At 43.6% G+C, this 23,211-nt stretch overlaps 1 protein-coding gene across 1 annotated transcript; it reads right to left on the bottom strand.

Annotated features, from left to right (window-relative positions):
• Positions 1-760: 760 nt before the first annotated feature.
• Positions 761-21,687, bottom strand: ldlrad2 (low density lipoprotein receptor class A domain containing 2). The gene is made up of 5 exons (XM_026169180.2): positions 21,435-21,687; positions 14,982-15,473; positions 3,622-3,771; positions 3,339-3,479; positions 761-1,989 (listed from the first exon to the last, which is right to left on the bottom strand). The coding sequence occupies exons 1-5, from the start codon at positions 21,517-21,519 to the stop codon at positions 1,709-1,711; spliced, it is 1,149 nt and encodes a 382-aa protein (XP_026024965.1). The 5' UTR covers positions 21,520-21,687; the 3' UTR covers positions 761-1,708.
• Between the last annotated feature and the right edge of the window lie 1,524 nt (positions 21,688-23,211).

Below are 23,211 nucleotides of genomic sequence, written 5' to 3'. Positions count from 1 at the left end.
AATATTCATTTTGCAAAAAGGGCCATAAGGATAATCCATAATACTGGTTATAGAATTCACTGATCCGGTTCATTTTCTCACTGTACAAATTATATATAAAGCAATAAACAGCCCACTTCCTGACAATATTCTCAAAATGTTTTCTAAAAGAGTAGAGGGATACAGTTAGGGGGGGAAATAAATGTAAAACATCCCTGTGTTCAAACAACACTTAAAGGCTTTTGCATCTCTGTGTGTGGAATAAAGCTGTGGAACAGACTGAGTGAAGAACTGAAGCATGACTCAGTTTAAACAGAGGTTCAAAACTATGGTTTTTGCAAAGTGCAGGGAGGAGGAAAGGCTCTGATCTGGTGTTCTCCCCCATTAGTTTCACAACAGGGATGTGTATGTGTGGGTGCACAAGTATGTTTACATAAGTATATATATCTGTAAATGTAAAAGTAGCCTTTTGACGTGTTACTACAGTTATAAAAGCAAATACATGTACAATGGACAGGGAGAAAAGGTGTAGCCTATTAGTTACTAAAGGAGGGAGAAGGGGTGGGATTAAATAAGCTTACACTTCTTCCAGCTGCTTTTTAAACATATTATTTATAATTTCTAATTATTATTGTTTTGTTTTGCTTTTGTTTTTCTTTGTTTGTTTGTCTCCTTTTTCTCTGTTGTTGATGTTGTTATACTATTTTAACATGTTCAAAATAAAGAGACAACACAAATACAAATGCTGTTTCCTTAAAAATGTGGCATCATACACACAGCCTTTTAGAGTTATTAGATTTATTGCCAAGAAGCATTGTTACATCAAAGAACTAACTTAACGAACACAATTTTCCTTATTTGATTCCCAAGAGAAACAGGACTTAGTACTTGCTGATGGTTTTATAGGCCATTCAAGCCTTGTGCAGGTCTACAATTGTGTCCCTGACTTCCTTTATCAGCTATTTGGTCTTACCCTTTGTGGTCGATAGGTCGGAATGAAGGAACTGGTTCTGCAGACAGAAGTGCTTTATACAAATAATGAGTTGAGGTTAGCAGTCTCTGATTGATTAATTCATTGACTGATTAGGATCTGTGTGGTACATGGGCACACAACCAATCTGTGGGAAGCAGTATTCTGGCTGCATTGGACAGGTTCACCACGAATTTCACTTAATGAAATCCAAATCAATTTATAGCGTTTGTTATGTGGTTTTCTGGGTTTTATTAGAGACTGTTCATTTCTTTGGAACTGAGAAACATTACAAATTTATCAGGGGATGGATTAGTTATGTTCCCCCACAGTATGTCAGCATGGAGAGTGAAAAGTGAATTTTTCAAAGGGACAAACAGCTGTTGTCACCAGGTGGGCCACTCCACTGCTGTTTCTTCAGTATATGACCTCAGCATACTTTGTGGACATGTGGTATATTTTCACAGCATGACTAAACAGTTACTTCAAAGACAGAGTGAAAATAGCATGTATATGACTAAACACTGATCACATACTTTCATACTAAATTGCAGATATAAATTCTATCCTGCTTTATCTTCTCATAGTAACATAAACAACACCACCTGTGTGATTACATTTAAAACACATTTAATCGACTCCATCAGATCTGTCCATGCCAGAGTCTCACACATCGTCACACACCACTCAGCCTTCATGATTCATGTCCATGCCATATCTCTGTGTACCAATCGTGACCTGTTGGACAGTCCTGCTGCTTTACACACCTGCTGTAGTAACCACCGCGGTCCCCATCGGTGTGCCACTGGCATGTGTGTGTGGAGTGACTTTTCCCGGTCGGTGCTCCTTATTGCGGATACAGCTGTGAGTGCACAACTGGCATGAGGCACAGGCTGAGTTGCAGCAGGGTAAGAAGCGACAGGCGCTAACTCGCCACATGAAGCAGCCAGGTGACCAGAAGCACCAGCAGAGCACTATGCCACCTGTCACCATGCCCATGATGATGTAGAGAACCAACAGGGACAAAGAGGCAGGGGAGTCTAGAGTTAAAACAAAGTATAGTTATTTGTATCGGAAATGACAGTCATAATTAAATAAACAGCAGCAGTGAAAAAGTACATTCATTTATGTGTGTGGTGGGGAAGCTCCACCTCACAAAAAAACAATAGTCAACAATTCAGTGATACCCAACAGGGTCCATGGACTTGGAAATGTCCTGCCCATTGATCATCCATTCATAAAAAAAGTGTCACGAATCTCAGGATCCGGTGTGGTGTGTTTTTTTTTGCCTTCGCCTCTCCCACCAGGGCAGAGCTGGACCTTGCTCCCCCACCTCTGCACCCACCTTCAACGCACACCTGTTGCTCATTCATGCTAATCCTACTCTGGCTTCTCATTGTGAGTGATTACCTGGCAGACTACTTAAGATGGCAGGCGACTGCTTCCTCGCTGGATCGTTGTACTGAATAGTGTCAGTGTAGCCCAGCCACTTGAGCATCTTTTCCTTGAGATTTCTCAGAGTTTCTCCCTGATGTATTTTCCCCTGTGTACAGGCTTCCCAGATCCCCTGCCTGTGTCCCCTGTCGCTTTGAACTCTGTGGATGTGTGTGAGTGACGGTGAGCGTTTTAGATCAGACTGCTTGAGTGAGTCACGGACGGAGTAAAGAAGAACTAATGTTGGTGCCTGCCTCAGACCTTTCCCTCAGCCTTGGACTCCCTTGAGCCCTGTGTTTTCTTATCCCATTGTATATATTTATATATCTTCACCTGGTGCAATATCACAAATAAACCCTTCATCTTCTCCCTAAGCTTCTGAGTCCTGCGATTGAGTTCTCTACCAAACAAACGGTGACAAAAAGTCATAAACCACAGATTGCCTGACCATCCATCAGCACTTCAGAGCCTCTCTTTATGTTCCTGCTGCAGAGAGTTCCTTAAAAGTATATCTGAATATGAACAAAGGGCCAAAATATATTTTAAAAAAACCCTCCACTATTTCAACTGAATGGTCACTTTGACTATGATTATGTTGCTCTGTAGATATTTGCTATAACTTACTTCTCCACAATAAATTAAGCACATGAATGAAATTCTGACCACTGAAAGCAAGCAGTCTGCTCCTCTAGATAGAGCTCTGTAGCGCTGGGCAAAGCGAGGCTTTGTAAAAGCTGCAGCATTTAAAGCAATTGTGCCAGAATTGTAACGAGGCTTTCAAACAGTCTGACACCTCCACAGTCACCCCTACTGGCCACATCACATCTGATAATGATCTTCTGGGAAACAATGACTGAAGAAATTTTATTGGACTACTCTTGAGTGCAACTGAATTTTGTTATTTAGCAGCCAACTGACTGCAGGGTGTAAGCACTGTCTTTGCAAGTTTACGTACCTGCTACCGACTCAGGATTGGGAGGACCAATCGGCGCACCACAGTTCATACGTGTCAGGAAGGGCACAGTGGGTGGACTCAGAAAGGGATGAGGAGGGGTTGCTATTGCTGGTGAAGGTTCAGGAGGTAAAATTTGACCTTCTGAAGAAGGACAGATTTGGGTCAGCTATTAAATATTACAAATGGTGTTTCACTGGTAAGCTTTACAATACATTTCTTAAACTGTTTACAGTATTCCAAAATCCTCAAATTTCCTAATTAAGTAAGTATCAGCCTAACTGACCTTTGCAGCCTGTGGTGAGGTTTTCCTCCAGGTCACTTCCATCCCCACAGTTATCAATGCCTTTTTCATCACACACCAAACTCAGAGGGATGCACTTTCCATTCCTGCAAGTGAAGTAAGGCTCATTGCTGCAATCTGATTGATTAAAACCTGAAGGAAGAAGAAGACAACAAAGAAAGTGAAAAAGAGGGATTACTTTGGTAGTGGGTAGACTACTGCCACTGAATACTGACACACACATTCAGTGCATGCAATGGATTTCTACCTTGTACAGAAAATAGGTATGGTAGGTACGGTCAGAGGTGGGAAGTACGAAGTACAAATACTTCCTTACTCTACCTAAGAACATGTATCTGTACTTTACTTGAGAAGTTTATTTCCTGACTGCTTTTTACTTTTACTCCCTGACAGGCTTGTTACTTTTGGTTTGATGGATTTGAGTTGAATGCGTCAAACATCAAACCGATTAGAATTTTGCCAAATTTGTTTGGTTTATGCCACAGCACTAGAACGACTGCAACTGTCTGTAAGCTGTGGTACTTCAGCATCTAGCTAGCCCTACAGAAGAGGAGCCAACATAAAGAGAGTAATACTTTTTAAGTGTGAGGTAATTTCTAACACAGCGTTTCTATCAACTCAACAAACACAAACTGTGTGTGTGCAGTTTGTCTCTCAGGCTACGTTCACACTAGCCTAGATAGATTTGAAAACGGCGTTTTCGTCTGAAAACGCTCCGCGTCCACACTAGCGTTTTCAGTCATTTTCACAGAGTTGTGCGTCCACAGGTGCAAAAGCGAGTAGGAATGAAAGAATTTGAAGTAAAGCTATCTGGAGCATGTACAAACTGATAATAATCTTTTTTAGGGCTGTCAAAATTGAGAGCAATCAAAACAACTGCTGTAATGCACTCCACTATCTTTTTTTAAGTGGTCACATGACTGCATCACATGACTAAAATGTGTCATCGTTTTAGAAAGTCTGCGCTTTCTAGTGTCCACACTGCGCCGGGGCAGCGTTTTCGAGAGCGTTTTCAAAACGCTGCGTTTTTCCCTTGAGGAAAACGCTGTCTCAGTGTGGGAGGCCAAAATGGAGAGAAAATGATGTGTGGACATAGCCTCAGTGTGTTGCAGCTAAAGGTCCAGCTGCCATATTTGACAGGGAGAGAAATGAAAGAGAGCTAACTTCACTCAAAGATCAGAATCAGAATGTCTTTATTGTCATTGTCACAGGTACAACCACATTATAAGTGGTCCCCGATCAGTGCATAAAAAATAAAAATGTGAAAGTATAAATAAAACAATAAAATTCAATAAAATCAATAAATAAAACACTTAAAGTGCTAATAAAAGTAGTATGAGCACACATTCACATACATTCCCACATACATGCTTCAGTCAGCGCATAGATCAATTCAAGAGTGGCGTGATGGACATTTTTTAGTAGCAGCAGCTTTTTTAAGACGGTGGGTATTGTGTAGATCTTCCAGTGTGGGGAGAGGGCAGCTAGTGATCCTTTGGGTGGTGTTAATGATCCTTTGGAGTGCTTTTCTCTGAGCCACGGTGCAGCTAGTGTACCAGATGCATATGCAATAGGTCTGTGTCTGTTGGTGGCTCTGTAGAAGGACACCAGCAGTCTCTGTGAGCCAGTGCTGAGGCTCAGGGCTGAGGATGTGTGATGGCCAACTCTCACTCTCTGTCTACAGCCTGAGAGGAAGCTGTTGAGCCACATGCAGGTGCTGTATGGAAGCCCCAGGTCCTGTAGCTTAACCACCAGTTTGTGTGGAAGAATGGTGTTAAAAGCTTAGCAGTAATCCATGAAAAGCATCCACACATAGCTCCAGGTGTGTTACGGCAGCATGGAGTAAACCTTTACTCAAAAAGCATCTCTAGACCCAGCAGTCTTAGCTAATTATAGGCCAATCTCCAACCTTCCTTTATATCAAACATCCTTGAAAGAGTAGTTGTCAAACAGCTAACAGATCATCTGCAGAGGTTTATTTGAAGAGTTTCAGTCAGGTTTCAGAGCTCATCACAGCACAGAAACAGCTTTAGTGAAGGTTACAAATGATCTTCTTATGGCCTCTGACAGTGGACTCATCTCTGTGCTTGTCCTGCTAGACCTCAGTGCAGCGTTCGATACTGTCGACCATAATATCCTATTAGAGCGATTAGAACATGCTGTAGGTATTACAGGTACTGCACTGCAGTGGTTTGTATCATATCTATCTAATAGACTCCAGTTTGTTCATGTAAATGGAGAGTCCTCTTCACACACTGAGGTTAATTATGGAGTTCCACAGGGTTCAGTGCTAGGACCAATTCTGTTTACATTATACATGCTTCCCTTAGGCAGTATCATTAGAAGACATAGCATACATTTACACTGCTATGCAGATGACACCCAGCTCTATCTGTCCATGAAGCCAGATAACACAGTTAAACTGCAGGAATGTCTTAAAGACATAAAGACCTGGATGGCCGCTAACTTTCTGCTTCTTAATTCAGATTAAACTGAGGTTATTGTACTCGGCCCTGAAAAGCTTAGAAATATGGTATCTAACCAGATTCTTACTCTGGATGGCATTACCTTGGGCTCCAGTAACACTGTGAGGAACCTTGGAGTCATTTTTGACCAGGATATGTCCTTCAACGCACATATTAAACAAATATGTAAGACTGCGTTCTTCCATTTGCGCAACATCTCTAAAGTTAGAAATATCCTGTCTCAGAGTGACGCTGAAAAACTAGTTCATGCATTTATTACTTCCAGGCTGGACGACTGTAATTCATTATTATCAGGAAGTCCTAAAAACTCCCCGAAAAGCCTTCAGCTGATCCAAAATGCTGCAGCAAGAGTCCTGACAGGGACTAGAAAGAGAGAGCAGATTTCTCCTGTTTTGGCTTCCTGTTAAATCCAGAATTCAAAATCCTGCTGCTCACATACAAGGTCTTAAATAATCAGGCCCCATCTTATCTTAATGACCTTGTAGTACCATATCACCCTATTAGAGCACTTCGCTCTCTCTCTGCAGGCCTACTTGTTGTTCCTAGAGTATTTAAAAGTAGAATGGGAGGCAGAGCCTTCAGTTTTCAGGCCCCTCTTCTGTGGAACCAGCTTCCAGTTTGGATTCAGGAGACAGACACTATCTCTACTTTCAAGATTAGGCTTCAAACTTTCCTTTTTGCTAAAGCATATAGTTAGGGCTGGACCAGGTGACCCTGAATCCTCCCTTAGTTATGCTGCAATAGACATAGGCTGCCGGGGATTCCCATGATGCACTGAGTTTTTCCTTTCCAGTCACCTTTCTCACTCACTATGTATTAACAGACCTCTCTGCACTGAATCATATCTGTTATTAACCTCTGTCTCTCTTCCACAGCATGTCTTTATCCTGTCTTCCTTCTCTCACCCCAACCAATCACAGCAGATGGCCCCGCCCCTCTCTGAGCCTGGTTCTGCCGGAGGTTTCTTCCTGTTAAAAGGGAGTTTTTCCTTCCCACTGTTGCCAAAGTGCTGCTCATAGGGGGTCATATGATTGTTGGGTTATTCTCTCTATGTATTATTGTAGGGTCTACCTTACAGTATAAAGTGCCTTGTGGCGACTGTTGTTGTGATTTGGCGCTGTGTAAATAAAATTGAATTGAATTCCTGATGTTCAAAGATATCCCAGTTAGTCCTGTCAAAACAGTCCTGCAGCTGCTGAGAGGCACCCTCTGGCCATATGGTAATGTCTTTCTCCATGGCCAAAGACTAAGACAGAAGGACAGGAGAGGAAGAAGAGAGCTTGGATTTAAAGGGAAGGATGCTCAGTATTGCTTGATAGACTGGGAATTTAAAGCTTCCATGTAGGTCCTCGTGTTTTTAATCAGATATTAAGTCTATGTGACATTATGTTTTATCACATTGAGAAACATGCTGCAAAACAAACTGAGTCAAACCAAGTGTGTTATTCAAAGGCTGCATTAAAATCCTCTGCAGGATAAACAGGTTAGTTAGTTGTAGTGTGATGGGTTTAAAGTAAAGAACAGTGTGTGACTGATACACTATGGCTGTAGTTTCATGGTCAGAGTAAGGTTACATCAAGTGTAGCAGCGATTCATGTGAATTTTGCTGATGATGCTAAGATTCACTGACTGAATTCCACCAGTCAGTAAATTGATTTCCACATTGATTTAAGTCGTGTACATCCACAAAGAGTGGATCAATGACCAGGTTTCCCATGGTCACTGATCATGACTCAAGGATCATTGATCAGTGGTTGTTGTCAAAGGAGCTTTCAAAGAAAAGCGTCTGGACTTCTTTAAGTTGCTTGAAGACGTTTCACCTCTCATCCGAGAAGCTTCTTCAGTTCTAAGGTCAAATGGTGGGGAGTCCCAGATATAAACCTAGTGGGAGTTTCCCCCCACAGAGGGACAAAAGGACCCCCTGATGATCCTCTAATCGCCTGAGCCAAGGTGTGAAACTGGGTGTGGGTCCCAATCAGCCAGAGTTTCGGGTGAGTTCATTGTGAAACCTGGCCCCACCTTATCATGCGAATTCCTGAGGTCAGATGGCCCAGGATGTGAGTGGGCGTTAAGGCGTCTGGGAAGGATCTCAAAACTGGATTATAGATGGCAGAGAGTTGGTGTCGTAAACCCCGCCTCTGTTCAAAGATGGTCGCTCACAGTGGACATAGATGCTTCTTTCACTCCTCTTTCAAACCATCTGTCCTCTCTGTCCAAAATGTGAACATTGGCATCCTCGAAAGAGTGACCTTTGACCTTTAGATGCAGATGGAAAGTGCAAACTTCACAAGTGCATGGCACAACATAGAGAAGCCACCTCCACAGGACAAGACTCAGCTGTCCATCTGCATCTAAAGGGCCATCTGATCTCAGGAATTTGCATGATACACATCGGACTACAAACACGCACATTACCAACTCCGGAAGACGATCAAAGCAGCCAAACGTGAGTACAGGGACAGGGTGGAGCAACAGTTTGACAACCCTCGGAGTATGTGGCAGGGACTAAACACGATCGCAGACTTTAGAGGGAAAACCAGCACACCGCAGACCACGGCCTCTCTGTGTGAGGATCTAAACGTATTCTACGCTAGATTCGACACAGCGAACACCATGAGACCGGACAGTGTGCGCACCGCGGATGACGTCAGTGCGCACACTGTGTCTGAGGAGGATGTGCGGAAGTGCTTCAGGAAGGTGAACGCACGCAAAGCTACTGGTCCGGACGGGATTCACGGCCGCGTCCTCAAGTCATGCGCGGCTCAGCTGGCTGGAGTGTTTACGCACATCTTCAACCTTTCCCTCTCTCTGTCTGTAGTCCCAGCCTGCTTCAAAATGGCCACCATCGTCCCTGTACCCAAATCCTCCACCACCTCCTCATTGAACGACTGCCGACCTGTAGCCCTGACCCCCATCGTAAGCAAATGCTTCGAGAAGCTGGTCAGGGACTTCATCTGCTCTGCACTACCCGACTCACTGGACCCTCTACAGTTTGCATACCGCCACAACAGGTCCACTGATGATGCCATAGCCCTGACACTACACACTGCCCTGTCACATCTGGAGAAGAGAGACACGTATGTGAGGATGCTGTTTGTAGATTACAGCTCAGCATTCAATACCATCGTTCCCTCGAAGCTGGACAGGAAACTGCAGGATCTAGGACTGAGCAGCTCCCTCTGCAGCTGGATCCTTAGCTTCCTGTCTGACAGACGCCAAGTGGTCAGACTGGGCAGCATCACCTCATCCCCCGTCACACTGAACACTGGTGCTCCACAGGGGTGTGTACTGAGCCCTCTCCTGTACTCACTCTACACCTACGACTGCACAGCCACTAACAACTCCAACATCATTGTGAAGTTTGCGGACGACACTACAGTGGTGGGTCTTATCACCAACGGTGATGAGACGGCTTACAGGGAGGAGGTCAGCGCCCTGACCCACTGGTGTCAAGACAACCATCTCACCCTCAACGTCGCAAAGACAAAGGAGTTGATAGTGGACTTCCGGAGGTGCAGAGAAGTACACACCCCCGTCACCATCAACGGCGCTGCTGTGGAGAGAGTGAGCAGCTTCCGGTTCCTTGGCGTACATCTGGCTGAGGATCTTACGTGGTCAGTACACACAAACAAAACAGTGAAGAAGGCGCAGCAGCGCCTCTTCTTTCTCAGGAGACTGAAAAGATTCGGCATGAGCCCCCGCATCCTCAGGACGTTCTATTGCTGTGCCATTGAGAGCATCCTCACTGGATGCATCACCACCTGGTATGGCAACAGCACCGCCTACAACCGCAAAGCTCTCCAGCGAGTAGTGCGGTGCTCTGAACGGATAATTGGAGGTGAGCTTCCCTCCCTCCAAGACATCTACAGGAAGCGGTGCCTGAGGAAAGCGGGGAGGATCATCAAGGACTCCAGTCACCCCAGCCATAAACTGTTCAGACTACTTCCATCAGGAAGGAGGTTCTGCAGCATCCGGTCCCGTACCAGCAGACTGAGAGACAGCTTCTTCCATCAGGCCATCAGACTGCTGAACACGTCATAGACACCTCAGCTTCACTACTGGAACTTCAACATTATGCACTCCACACTGTACAGTAATGCCACTGTTTTGCACATGTCTCACTCTGTATATTTTATATATTTTATTTATTGTTTACTCTATTTAATTTGTAAAATATGTGTACACACACACACACACACGTAGAAAAATATTTAGTATACACATCCAGAAATGCATATACTATTATATATTGTACATATATTTATTAGTTTCAGATGTAGCCATTCTTGTATTTTGCTTGTTTACATTATTGTATTTTGCACAACTCTGTTGCTTGTGAAGCTCACACACAAGAATTTCACTCACATGTGCTGTACCAATGTACCTGCACATGTGATGTGACAATAAAAGTGATTTGATTTGATTTGATTTGATTTGATAAGGTGGGGCCAGGTTTCACAATGAACTCACCTGAAACTCTGGCTGATTGGGACCCACACCCAGTTTCACACCTTGGCTCAGGCGATTAGAGGATCATCAGGGGGTCCTTTTGTCCCTCTGTGGGGGGAAACTCCAACTAGGTTTATATCTGGGACTCTCCACCATTTGACCTTAGAACTGAAGAAGCTTCTCGGATGAGAGGTGAAACGTCTTCAAGCAACTTAAAGAAGTCCAGACGCTTTTCTTTGAAAGCTCCTTTGACTATGATGACCTGGATGACTGAGAACCTTCACAGACACCAGTGGTTGTTGATATATAGTCATGAGAACTTGCATATTAATGATCAGTGTTCCTTCAGTGGTACTGGTTTCAGTCATTATGCAAATGTCCTGTTTATAAGGTTGAAACCTGCAGTCAGGTGAGACTGAAGAAGTCACCTGATGATGAGCAAACATTTCTCCCACTGAAAATGCTACGTCCAGATGAACAGAATAAACTTTTTGGGATTTACTCACCTGGATAATAAAGACATCAATAAATTTAAACCCTCTTTTGAGGATGTTTCTATTTTTGTGAAACTGAAACCCCCCCAAAACAAAACAGAAAATGTGTACAGTCAGAGGTTAAAGTGGATTCAGCGGGTGTGGAACCCTATAATTGGTCTTAGTGGCTCAGTGTGGGGAAAATAATCATAACTCTCAATAATTTCTACTAAGAGCTGCAGTAGATTTTCTTAGTGTACAGGCTGTGATCAGCTGACCTGCTGCTCTTTGTGGATGTACACAACTTAAATCAACCAGATGTGAGCAGATGTTTCCTGAGTTGTCCTGGCTGATTTCCATCCTCCACACTGACAGCACACTGTTTATGCTGTCTGTTTTTCTAGGTGGTATAAAGTTGATATGATGGTGGAATTCAGTCAATGAATCTCAGCATCATCATCTAAATTCACATGTTTCTCTGCTCCACCTGGTGTAACCTTACTCTGACCATGAAACCACAGCCACAGTGTATCACTCACACACTGCTCTTTACGTTTAGGAAGTCACTTGGATGATGACAAAACGTTTCTCCCACTGAAAACATGCAGATGAACTTATTAAGCCACGTGCACAAAAATATACAGATGATTTGTTTTTAAATATAAATCTACGTGTCTGCTGCATGACACAAAACTAATGTTAGACACAAAACTTTTTCAAACTTCAAACCATACCGAAGACGTTCTTTTACCACAAACAGCACCAATGTACACTGAGCAAAATAATCTGTTTTCACATCTCTACTCAGTGTTATGTGGAAACTGAAAGACACAATAAACACCTGAACAAGCGACAACAAACTCAGCTTGACAAGAAATCAAAGTGTTGTCTCCTGAAGAAAGATGCCCTGTGTTCTGGTTCTGGTCCATTTTATAATGGAAGATGTGGTAAGGACAAGAATGAATATATCTACCAAATTTGAAGAAATTACCTTCTGGCCTTCCTGAGGTATGGCAAACAGAAATCTGCAAATGTAAAGCCTCCACGTATTGCTGACACAGAGTCACAAAGTCTAGCTGCAGATACAGTGAGGCGGGATAATGAATTGATCCCTTGCTGCTACCTCAAAGGGAGATATCAAATAAATATCCCCAAAGAAACAAAACAGCACTTATATAAAAGGCCTGAGTGGAAAACTTGGCAAACCCTAAAAAACGTTGGTCTATTTCCAGTGATCTGCCAACAACTAATATTAAAACAAAAGACTTCTCATTGCTTTTACAACTACTCTGAATACAATCTACATCACTGTTTAAGAATTTAAATATGAACTTTTGCACTATTCAGCAGTGTGCACTGGGGGGAATACTTCTGATGCCCTGTTGAATTTGTAAGTTTTAAACAGAAATGACCAGTCTCTCTCTTTTCTTTCACCAAATATCAGCCCACAGACTGGCTGTGCCCATACATTACAATGGCACATACATAGGAACAAATCAGTAAATCAATTACAGCTACTCCTGATCTCAGCTCTTCATGTCTAGAAATCACACCTGCTGTGTCCCCTCTGTCCCCTTCTGGCCGCCTGCGCCTCAATTTTATTCCACAACCTAGACATCCGCATTATTCACACTCTCATAACACACACATATAGGGGCTTGGGGGTGGGGGACGGTCTGTGTATTGAACCTCACCTCTGGTGCTGGTGGCCGCCTCTTGATTTTAAATGCATGTAGACATTGAGGGTTCTCGAGAGGGGCCGTGCTGACACCTGCTGTTCTTTGCCAGCAGCACCATGCCCTCCCGTGTTTTAAATGCACTTGGGAACAGCACGCAGCAACACTACACATGAGTGGGAGGAGGGAGGTATGGGGTCTTCACCCCCCCCTGTTCTCTGTTAGCCATTGGGACGCAGAGGCTGGGAGGAGGAGTTGGCCGTCCAATTGGGGTCTGTGATGCAGGGCCTCCCGGCTGCTGCAGAGCCGGGAGCGGTATGCTTGTCTCCACCTCAGGGGAAAGGGTTACATCTCCTGGGTCTAGGTGGTGTCCAGGGCTGGGCGCTCATGTATGTACCGGCTCACTCCTGGTGGCCGCTTGGCGGGTCCTGGTGCCCATGGCTTGGTCAGGCCTCTTCCGGGGATTGGGGGGCCCTCCGGCCTCTGGGCCTACGGCTCGGTTCACTCTGGCACAGCTGGCTGCCGGCAGAGCCCGCGGGCACGCCACTGCAGCTCCCTCTGGCTTCTGCTCTGTGGCTGCTGGGAGTTCTCTCGTCTGGGGCTCTCCTCAAATCTTCTCAGGAGGGTGGCATGGTTGCCCTTAAAGTGGACCTCCTTGGGCTCTCGCACTCTGGAGCCTCTGGATGTCTGGGGCCTGGATCTCCTCCATGCATGCTTCATGCCCTGGGGGACAGGGCTATGGCTCCCTACACCCTCTAGCAGATCATTACATGGAGAAACCTTTTGAAAACAAGCGCACTGATCCACACGGGTGTTCAGACAAGCTACACTTTTCTTGGCTGCTACCTCAAAGCACACTGTGTGCTGTCGGTCCTGTGTGCTGCACAAAAACATTTAATATTTAGTATTTACTGTTATTTACACTTATTATGTTGCTCTCTTTTTTTTGCTTGTTTTCTCTTTTTTTCTTTTTTTTCTCTCAACAGGTGATCTGGGAGATTTTTTTTCTTTTTAAGTTTACTTTCTCACTGTCCCTCTTCCCCTCTGTTTTTCTGTTCCTTCATCTCTCTTTCTTCCTTTCCTATCCCCCAGCCATGTCTGTCCCGTCTGTAACAACTGAAAATAAAATAAAATAAATAATAACAACAAGGGTTGATCAAATGGACTAAAACGGCAAGGCCGTGATGATCCACTTGGAAAAGTAAATCCATTGGGTGCCTTTGTTGGCTTTCAGATATCAATTCTGATGGCTAAGGAACCAAACCGGACAGGCAAAAAAAAAGAAATCACACCTGCTCACAGAACCGATTTTCTCCATTCCAACCTCAGCACTACTATGGGTAAAATCAAAGAGCTGTCAGTGACAACCCTGCAGACCTGCACAAGTTGCAGGAGTGACCTAGCCAGTCTCCAGACCTCAGTCCTGTAGGAAATCTGTGGACAGAGCTCCCGTTTTGAGTTGCCAAGTTGCAGCAACGACACCTAAAGGATTTAGAGAGTTTCTGCAAGGAGTAGTAGGCCAAAAGCCCCCAGCGCTACTTCTCAAATTAAATTAACACTGACTTTAAATGATGCAGCATCTGTCTATCCTGTTAAATCTCCAGTGACATTTTGTATCTGCAAAATAAAATGTTACATTAAAATACAAGACGTGTTATTCCAGTTTCTTATAAGCTTCTTCTGTCATCGCTTTTAACTTCAGCTGACCTTCAAGTAATGTGGATTGCACAACACTGGACATTATATTCTTCATTTCCAGTTAATACTTGTACAGCTGCTGTTATTGTGTATATATTTATTTATATTTCTTCATACATTCTTATATAGTTCTATATTGTGTATTTTGTTGTACAGTTATTTTATTTTCAACTTTAATTTATATATTTTATCTTATTCTCCCAGTTAAATTTACCCTTCATTCTAATTTGTGTTGTACAGTTATTTCATTTTTAACCTTAATTTATATTTTATTCCTTCCTAGTTAAATTTACCCTTTTTAATTTTTCATATTTATTTCCTTTCTTATTCATAGCCTTTTCCTTTTTTGTTTTCTTTAGGTCACGAGCAGTTGTCCAAGCATTTCACTACATATCGTACTGTGTATGACTGTGTACGTGACAAATAAAATTTGAATTTGAATTTGAAGTAAAACAAAGCAGAACTTTCCTAAAGTATGTGTTTGATTAAAGGTCTCCTGTTTCTTAGCTAAAGACTGACTTTCAAACACATTTTCATAACCTTTACCGTGTTTTTCTTACCCAGTCTGAAGGAGGTGAAGTCCCCCACAAAGTCAACTCGAGGCTGAGTCCCCCTGGTCACCAGCCTCAGGGTCAGGTAGTTTCCTGTGGACAGCACTGGTCGGGGTGGGCTCTTCCCACAAAGAGGAGGCCCCAAGAGAGGCGAGGTTGTGTCCCGACCATCATAGAACTGAACGTAAGAGCCGGCATGACACGGATCTTCTGAGTTTTCACCAGAGGTAGACTGCGATCTGGGGCTGAGAGGGGCAGAACCGTGGGGGGACAGAGACTCTGGCAAGACAGGCGCAGGACTCAGGGGGGCCACTCTAAGCAAGCTGTAAACCAGGAAGAAGCGGAAATGGAACTGGACCTTGTCTTTGGGAGAGCTGGCCTGCATTGTCAGGTGGCAATCAGTCCCCATGATCACAAAGTAGTACTTCTTGGATTCCTGGTGTGAGTTGATGATCATACCGTCACCTTGGATTGTCTGGCCACAGAAATCTACCACATTCACTGACAGGGAAGAAAAAAAACAAGAGACTAACTTCCCACATATTACACAGTCAAAGCAAGGTTGTTACAGATTTTTTTAAAAGGTTACTTTGATCAATTTCTCTTTATTAAAAATGGGCTAACCTGAACACACTCTGTGTTTTTGAGTTGTGTTGCTTTTGGTTTTTTTTTTTTTTTTCACAGTATTTTAAAGTATTTCGAACCATTATGGTTGTTTGAGTTTATGTTGCCTTCCTTTCATTTTAAAGCTATTGTCGTGTAACGTCAGCCAACAAATTTCAGCTTGCTGAATATTTTCGCGTTCCCATTCTCTGTAAACTGTGCAACTCTGACTTCATTGTTTAATGTTCTTACAAACCAAAAGAATTCAGTAGTGTCTTTTTAAAAAAAAATGAAACTAACGTTTGCACATCAGCACAGATATGGATTTGCAAACGAGATGAAGGCTTCCACCTGAATACCATTTTGTTCACAATTACCAACCCAAGATACCAGCTTTTTGGTTTACACTTGACTAAAATTTGAATTCCTTCTTCTTTTCTGTTTTTTTTTCTTCCTTATTGGGTCTATGCAGAGTATCTCTGGTGCTACCATGTTTTTCAGTCATCTCTGGCTAGCTCTGGGATGTTTTTATCAATCTTCAACTCAAAATGTGCGCACAAAATGTGTGCTAACCAGTCTGGTGTTACATTAACCCTTTCACACACAGTGCTCACTACAGTAGACAGGTATTTATAGGTGGTTTTCTTGTATTTGTGTCAGTGTTGATGGTATACTTGCACATAAATCACTACACACTGATGTGTCACTCCATACCCTGCCACCCACTGGTCAGCCAGTGTACTTGTAAAAAAAACTCTTTGAAAAGTAAATTTAAAAAAAATTAAGCTCAAAAATCTTTTTTCAAATCCTGATTGATGGTGTCATAATTCATGCAGGACAGGTTTAAATGGTGGTTCTAGGTAGAAGTTGTCGTGACTTTTTTCCTTTTGATCCCATACACCCAAAAATTCAATATTTGCTAAATAAGCCCATTTAAACAAAAGTCATGAAAAATAACATAATGTGGTTTTAATTTAACAGAGTTACAGAATTATTAAAATGCCAAGGAGGTCAAAACAACACCCTTGGCAGAAAAATAGCTGGCTGACAAGGAACAGGACCATTTTAGCCTGATAGGTCAGAGTTAGTTAAACCACATCTGAAGAGCAGATCCTCGGAGGACACACATATCATAACATTGTAGACCTGGTCTGCTAAATCTACCGTGGGACCAACGTCTAAGACGCAGCTTATCTAAAAGCAGGCTCCGGCAGCCTCCACACTGTCACCCATGGCCCCTTCCCTCTGGGCCACAGGCCAAATAATGAGGAAATTTATGACCACCCCTGAAGTTTATTAGCTTTGTTTCCATGGCAACTTGAATGTCCTAGGGCACATGAGCCCCTGTTGGTGGGAAACAGCTCATCCCCTCCACATGGCCTAAGTAAATACAAGACCTGGAGAGGATAACATCCAATGCACGGGTGACCAGAAGGTACAGAGGCCTCACTAAAGAATTTTGCAGGTTGAAAATTCAATTCATCTCTCAAAAATGTATTGTAAATTAAGTCTATTTGTTGAGCTGACAGACGAGGGGTTATTCACAATGCTCACAGGTTATATTTAGATTTGATTTGATAACCTTTGTAGTTTAGTAATTGTTTTTTTTCTTGGGCAGCTTTCATGAGTTCCTAGAGGTTAAAAACGGTCATTTGACCCATTCTTATATAGTCCTTTTCTACTCTCCCAGAGCACTCAGTGTTTTAGACAACATGCACTTTTTCTCTCTACGTAATATTCACACACACTCATACACTGATGGATGCTTTGGAGAGCAACTTAGGGTTAGTAATTTGCTCAAGGATATTTGGCCTGCAGACTGGAGCAACCAACAACCAGTCAACAGTGCTTGTCCAGTGCCTAAGCTGTACAAGCACTCAAGAACACATACAAACAACAGAAATACACTCACTGGCCACTTTGTTAGCGACACTATTTAATTAAATTGAAAGCCTTTATTGTCATTATACATAGTATAAGAAGATTAGAAACAGCTCTAGAAAAGTGCATGGGTACCTTAGCACATTATAAAGACTATACAATAATTTAACTATACACTTAATATAAATATAAATACACAGTACAGTACTGGATGACAGAGACAGACAGGCAGAGAACTGATTACTTTTTGTGCAAGCACCCTTAGGATGTGTAGCCGCTGCTGGGCCATCTTGACTAGCGCCGTGGTGTTAGTTGACCAGGAGAGGTCTGCAGAGATGTGGACGCCAAGGAATTTGAAGGACTCCACTCGCTCTACACTTTCTCCGTTGATGTGCAGGGGGGCAGAGGCAGTTCTGTTCCACCTGAAGTGCAGGATGAGTTCCTTGGTCTTGGTGACGTTAAGTGTCAGGTTGTTTGATGCACACCATTTTCCCAGTTTCAGGACTGAGAGTGTGAGGGGAAGAGAGGTGAGGGCCGAGCTTCACCGGCTGGGGTCTGTTGACCAAGAAGTCCTTTATCCAAGAGCAGGTGGGTGGTGGTTTGGGGACACCCGGATGTAGAAGGCATCCCACTGTGTGTGTTCAAAATCTCCCATTCCACCAAATCTGAATATTTTCTATTAGACTGAATTCTGGTGAGTGTGGAGGCACTCTGAGTTCAGTGAATCTTCAACCAGGACCATCACCTGTGGTGGAACCAGCTCCCAGTGTCAGTTCAGGAAGCAGGCACCAAAGCATCAGCATCAAACTTTTGTTTTTCATGCTGCAAGCTTGGGTCTTCGACAATGTTGTTGATGTTGTTCCTGTAATCTGCTGGAGCCATTCGCCTTGCTTGGGAGTCACTGCACCAAGCGCTCCGATTGCCACCACTGCTACCTTCATCCTCCACATCTTCTAGAGCCCTTGGTATTTCTCCAGCTTCTCGTGTTACTACTTCCTGATGTTGCCGTCATTCAGTATTGCTACATCTATCACTACGGCCGTCTTCTTCAGTTGGTCCACCACCACTATGTCTGGTTGGTTAGCCACCACCATTTTGTCCGGGGTGGTTGTAGCTCAGGTGGTAGAGCAGGTGTCACGGGGTCCCCTTCCAGACCTCTCCCGGACAAACACAGGCGTAGTCGGTAAGGTATTAGTGTGGATACTTTATTTGAAACGGCCTCCCCAGTGCATAAAAAGATGGTTGCAAAGACATAAAACTGAGAGCCACGCTACACAGCCTGTATGTTACAACACACACCCCCCTTCATATCCGGCTCGCCGTCTCTTATATCCCGTAACCCCTCCCCCTTGGCGTCACCACCAATTCTTTATTCTAACTTTAATCCCCGTCTCCCTCCCCCAGAATTTCTTTTTCATTATACACTCACAAAACATATACATTGATACAGGCTCTCAACTATTTCCCGGAAGTCTACCCGACTTCATATACACATTAACGGCCCACGTAATGAGGCCATTCTCATGACGGTCCAGACACACGTGAACTCATTATTTAAACCCCACACCCCCATACCATCGGCTTGCGTCACCCTGCACGATTGGCGATCCCCCGCACGTCCCCCCGACCGACGCCCTTAACAAGTAAGTGGGAACCAAAATCTAGCCTCCCCCGATGCGGCTCACAACTTGCTCCTCACCCCTTTTATTCCTCTACTCGGTCGTCAGAAAGATACGCCGCCCCGGGTGCCAAATCGAACTAATGGTGGTGATCTAATGGTGGCGGTGCCATACTCAGCGGACTCTGCCTTGAGACGGGTCACTCCGTCACAGCAGGTCAGCTACTAACTGGAAGGTTAGTGGTTCCCATGTTGCTCTCTGAGTGTGAATGTTAGATAGGGAGCACTTAACAACTTAGCTTGCGTGATTGGGTGAATGAACGAGTTGTATAGAGTGCTCAGAGTAGAAAAGTCCTGTATAAGAACCAATTCTTCTGTATCTGGAAGTCCCACAGGATCTTAGCTCGGTCATTCTCCATCACGCTACTGGTCATGTCCCACTTTGACCTTTTAAATTTCTCCCACAATTAAAATATTTGGTCTCATATGGTGTGAGCATAAGTAAGACAAACCCTTAGGTATAACAACATCAGCCATCACATCTCCTTACTTTAGAGGTCTGGTCTAGGTTTGCTCTTGAATTTGGCTCCCATCTGTATATTTCATGTACAATAATTAATTTATTAAGACACAGAACACATTTACAAGCAAATACATGTTAGCAGCCTAGCTTAATTGTTTCTAGTGATGAAGGACTCTGGAGTGTACATCATACATGTTTATCTCACTACCGACTAGGGATGGGTATCGTTTAGGTTTTATCCGATACCGGTGCCAAATCGGTACTTTTGAAACGGTGCCGGTGCTTAAACGGTGCTCAAACCGGTGCTTAAAGAATGGAGAACACAAAATTGGTCCAAAAACTTCTCATGTTCAGCTGTTTTTTTGTAAAAAGATAACAATGTTAGCCTTTTCTGCAGCTATAGGGCATATATGGTATCACTCTTGGCTGGAAGCAGTGCTTAAACAATGGAAAAAACACCAACTTTGTCCAAAAACCTCTCATGTTTAACTGTTTTCCACTTTTTCTTTGGTCATTTTAGCCTTTTTGGCCAGGGTGAAGGGAGTATCTGCCATCAAACAAGAAGACAGCCGCATGTAACTACGACGGTGTTTGCTAGTTCACCTTACATGCATTAATGTAATAACGTGGTTAGCCTACTCAACGTAAATTACACACGAACAACATGAAGCTACTCACGCAGAGAAGAATGGCTGCTGCTGCATCATCATCCTCATCATTTCTGCTACACTGGCAGGGCTAGGGGCCAGGACTCTCCTCTTCGGGTTTTTGGGGGATGTTGCTAACTCCGGGTCCGATAACAGGCACCACACCCGCAGTAGATGTGCTCGGTGTGAGGTCTCGCAGCAAGCTATCAAATACGGTGCATTTCTCGACTTTTAAGAAAACGCTATGCGTCGCCAGGTGTTTCATCAGATTCGAGGTGTTACCTCCTTTGACAGTATCACAGTATCAGCTTAAAGCACTTGTTGCTGCTGAGTTTGCATATTTTGCTGTGAAATACAGCCAGACTTTGATCACTTCGCCTTGGGCATTTTTAATCTGTAGCTCTGCTCTAAAAGAACGTACATACCTGGGCCCGCCTACTATCCTCGGAAACGTAAAATGATTGGCTAGAAGTGTATCACAGCTCAGGAAAAAAAAGCACCGAAATAAAGCACCGAAATGTGCGCTGCTTTTCGGTCTGGTTACTACCATTTATGTCAGAACCGGTGCCATCATGGCACCGGATAACGGTACCCATCCCTCCTACCGACTTATATATATTATAAATATATTATCTCCCCCTTCTAGTAATGCAACTTCTGCATGCGGGACGTTTCAGGCTTTGGACAGGCAAACTGTGAAATGGACACGGTGGACTGTGACACTTGTTTGTGATTACAAGCCGAATTTTGTTGGGCACTGTCTTCATAGACCTTTAGTTCAACAGAAGTTATGTAGAAGGCAAAACGTGTGTGATATACAGGGTCAGTGTTCCTGAGCCTAGTCAGTGATTTCTACTTTATGGACAGCAGTACAGCCTGAGCACACACTGAAGCACTAGAACGTCTCAGCCTCTCATGTTTTTGAAGTAATTAGTAGAAATACTAACAAATAAACTTGGCCTGGTTTATTTGAAATGTGTTGCTGGTGTCTTTGGAAAAACCTTGTTAACACACTCACAGAGATTTTAAAAATGATTGCATGTCTTTGTTTTGTTACTTTGACTCTCACATATTTAGCGCAATCAGAGCGTTGTGCACAGAGAAATACAGCACACACACGTGCACCAAGCCTCTTTTAGTTGAGTTTGTGGAGTATTTCACACAGTTGTATCCGGGTGTTAAAAACTTACTGGTGTCGATGGACGAGGTGGAGAGACTCATGAAGCAGCGCAGCAGGAGCAGCAGTGTGAACACCCGCTGATTGCAGCTCTCCATTATCCAAACTGGGATACGAACGTGAAAAGCAGAGGAGGGTTCAGTCAGTTCACAGGTTAACAGAGTCACTTTAACCTAAATTTGTCACATTTGTCCAAAATAGAAAGTGCAGCATGCAAGAGTGTGACTGTCTGTTTAGCGGTGTGCTGCTCTCTTCTGTTACTTTGTTATTCGAGTTGAACCTTATCCTCTCGTGTCCAGTCATCTCCTTGACAACACCCAACCAATCAGCCTTCAAGTTAGGGAAGGGGCGCGCGCGCGCACACACACACACACACACACACACACACACACACACACACACACACACACAGTCTTTGTTCAAAATAAAGGTCCACTCACTTGATGTAAACTTCATTTAGTTAGCTGAACTCTCCTTCTTCCTTGGGTGCTTTTAGCTGCTTCTCTGGTTTAAGGCTAAGTCAGTACAGTTATGTGCTTAACCAAATCTTACATCATTAGATACACGTTAGATACACTGCTGTAGAAACATTTAATCACAAATCATGTGTTTCACAAGAAAACACACTGGAACAGTAATTATATCCAGTTGTAAATGGGCTGGTCCTTGTGTAGTGCTCTTTACTCTACTCAAGCACTCAAAGAACTTTATGCGACATGGCTCATTCATTCATTCATTCATTCATCCACACAAGCACTTTTCTTTCCTATTTTCACTCCAGTGACCATACTAGAGTGAAATCTGTGGTTCAGTATCTTGGCCAAGTATACTTTCGCATGTAGGAGCAGCCAGGGATTGAATCACCAACTTTCCAGTTAGTAGATGACCTACACCAGAGCTTCCCAAAGTGTGGGGCCCGCCCCCTAAGGGGGGCGCAGAGCCATTGCAAGGGGAAAAAAGGGGAAACCCCCCCCCCCCAAAAAAACGCTTGGACACTGCTAGCACGGGGCGCCCACAAAACGCAAAGCAGGAGATGAAGCATCGCTATATATGTTTCCAAACCAACTTCATTCTAAGCCAAAGACTAGAAAATATGGTGAAGCAAATCTGCCCTTTGGTTTCACCTGCACAAGTGCTGAGGTAGGTCTCCGCTGCGTTGGGAGCATGCACTGGGCTGTTCAAATCACAGACAAACAGGATCCCACATTCTTGATTTTTAGTTCACAAACACTTGTTGTAATGACTAACTGCTCCTGACATTTTGGAGATGTTTGCTCTTTATACAGTAAAGTTACAGCGGGATACAAATAATATCAGGCTGATCCTGCTACACTTTGTTCCCCCTGTCTAAATCACGGAAAAACAGGATCCCACAGCTGTTTATGTTTTTGAACCCATTTTTGCACAGAGAGACATGTTTTTGAAAAATGTATTGACAGCAACGTTGAATATTATTACACAGGAAAAAAACAACTACATGTAAAATAATGACACTGTGACGCCTCTGGCTTTGTAAATGGAGGGACAGTAACTGCGTGTAAAACCTGCAGACAGTCAGATTAACAGTATTTTGTCTCTATCTGCCATTCTGCAATTCATCTCTGTCATGGTCGCTGCGTGGCAGGCAGGATGAGGACCCAGAATGCAAACTCACGGACTCAGGGGATAAACTCAAAATCACAGCTTTAATGCTGGAAGGCAGATCACAAGAAATACAAAACTTAAACTGGGAACAAAAACTAACACTTGCAGAGAGACACAGGGAAATCCACGCAGCTATGAGGGAGACT

This window comes from Astatotilapia calliptera, chromosome 5 (genome assembly GCF_964374335.1).
Source record: "Astatotilapia calliptera chromosome 5, fAstCal68.1, whole genome shotgun sequence".
Taxonomy (NCBI): Eukaryota; Metazoa; Chordata; class Actinopteri; order Cichliformes; family Cichlidae; genus Astatotilapia; species Astatotilapia calliptera.
This window is presented reverse-complemented; position numbering and strand designations above follow the sequence as displayed.

Coding starts and splice junctions, on each gene's coding strand:
- ldlrad2 (XM_026169180.2), bottom strand. CDS start 21,519: ATGGAGAGCTGCAATCAGCGGGTGTTCACACTGCTGCTCCTGCTGCGC. Junction 15,474..21,434: donor CACCTCGTCCATCGACACCA/GTAAGTTTTTAA, acceptor CTTCCCTGTCAG/TGAATGTGGTAGATTTCTGT. Junction 3,480..3,621: donor CCTCACCACAGGCTGCAAAG/GTCAGTTAGGCT, acceptor GTCCTTCTTCAG/AAGGTCAAATTTTACCTCCT.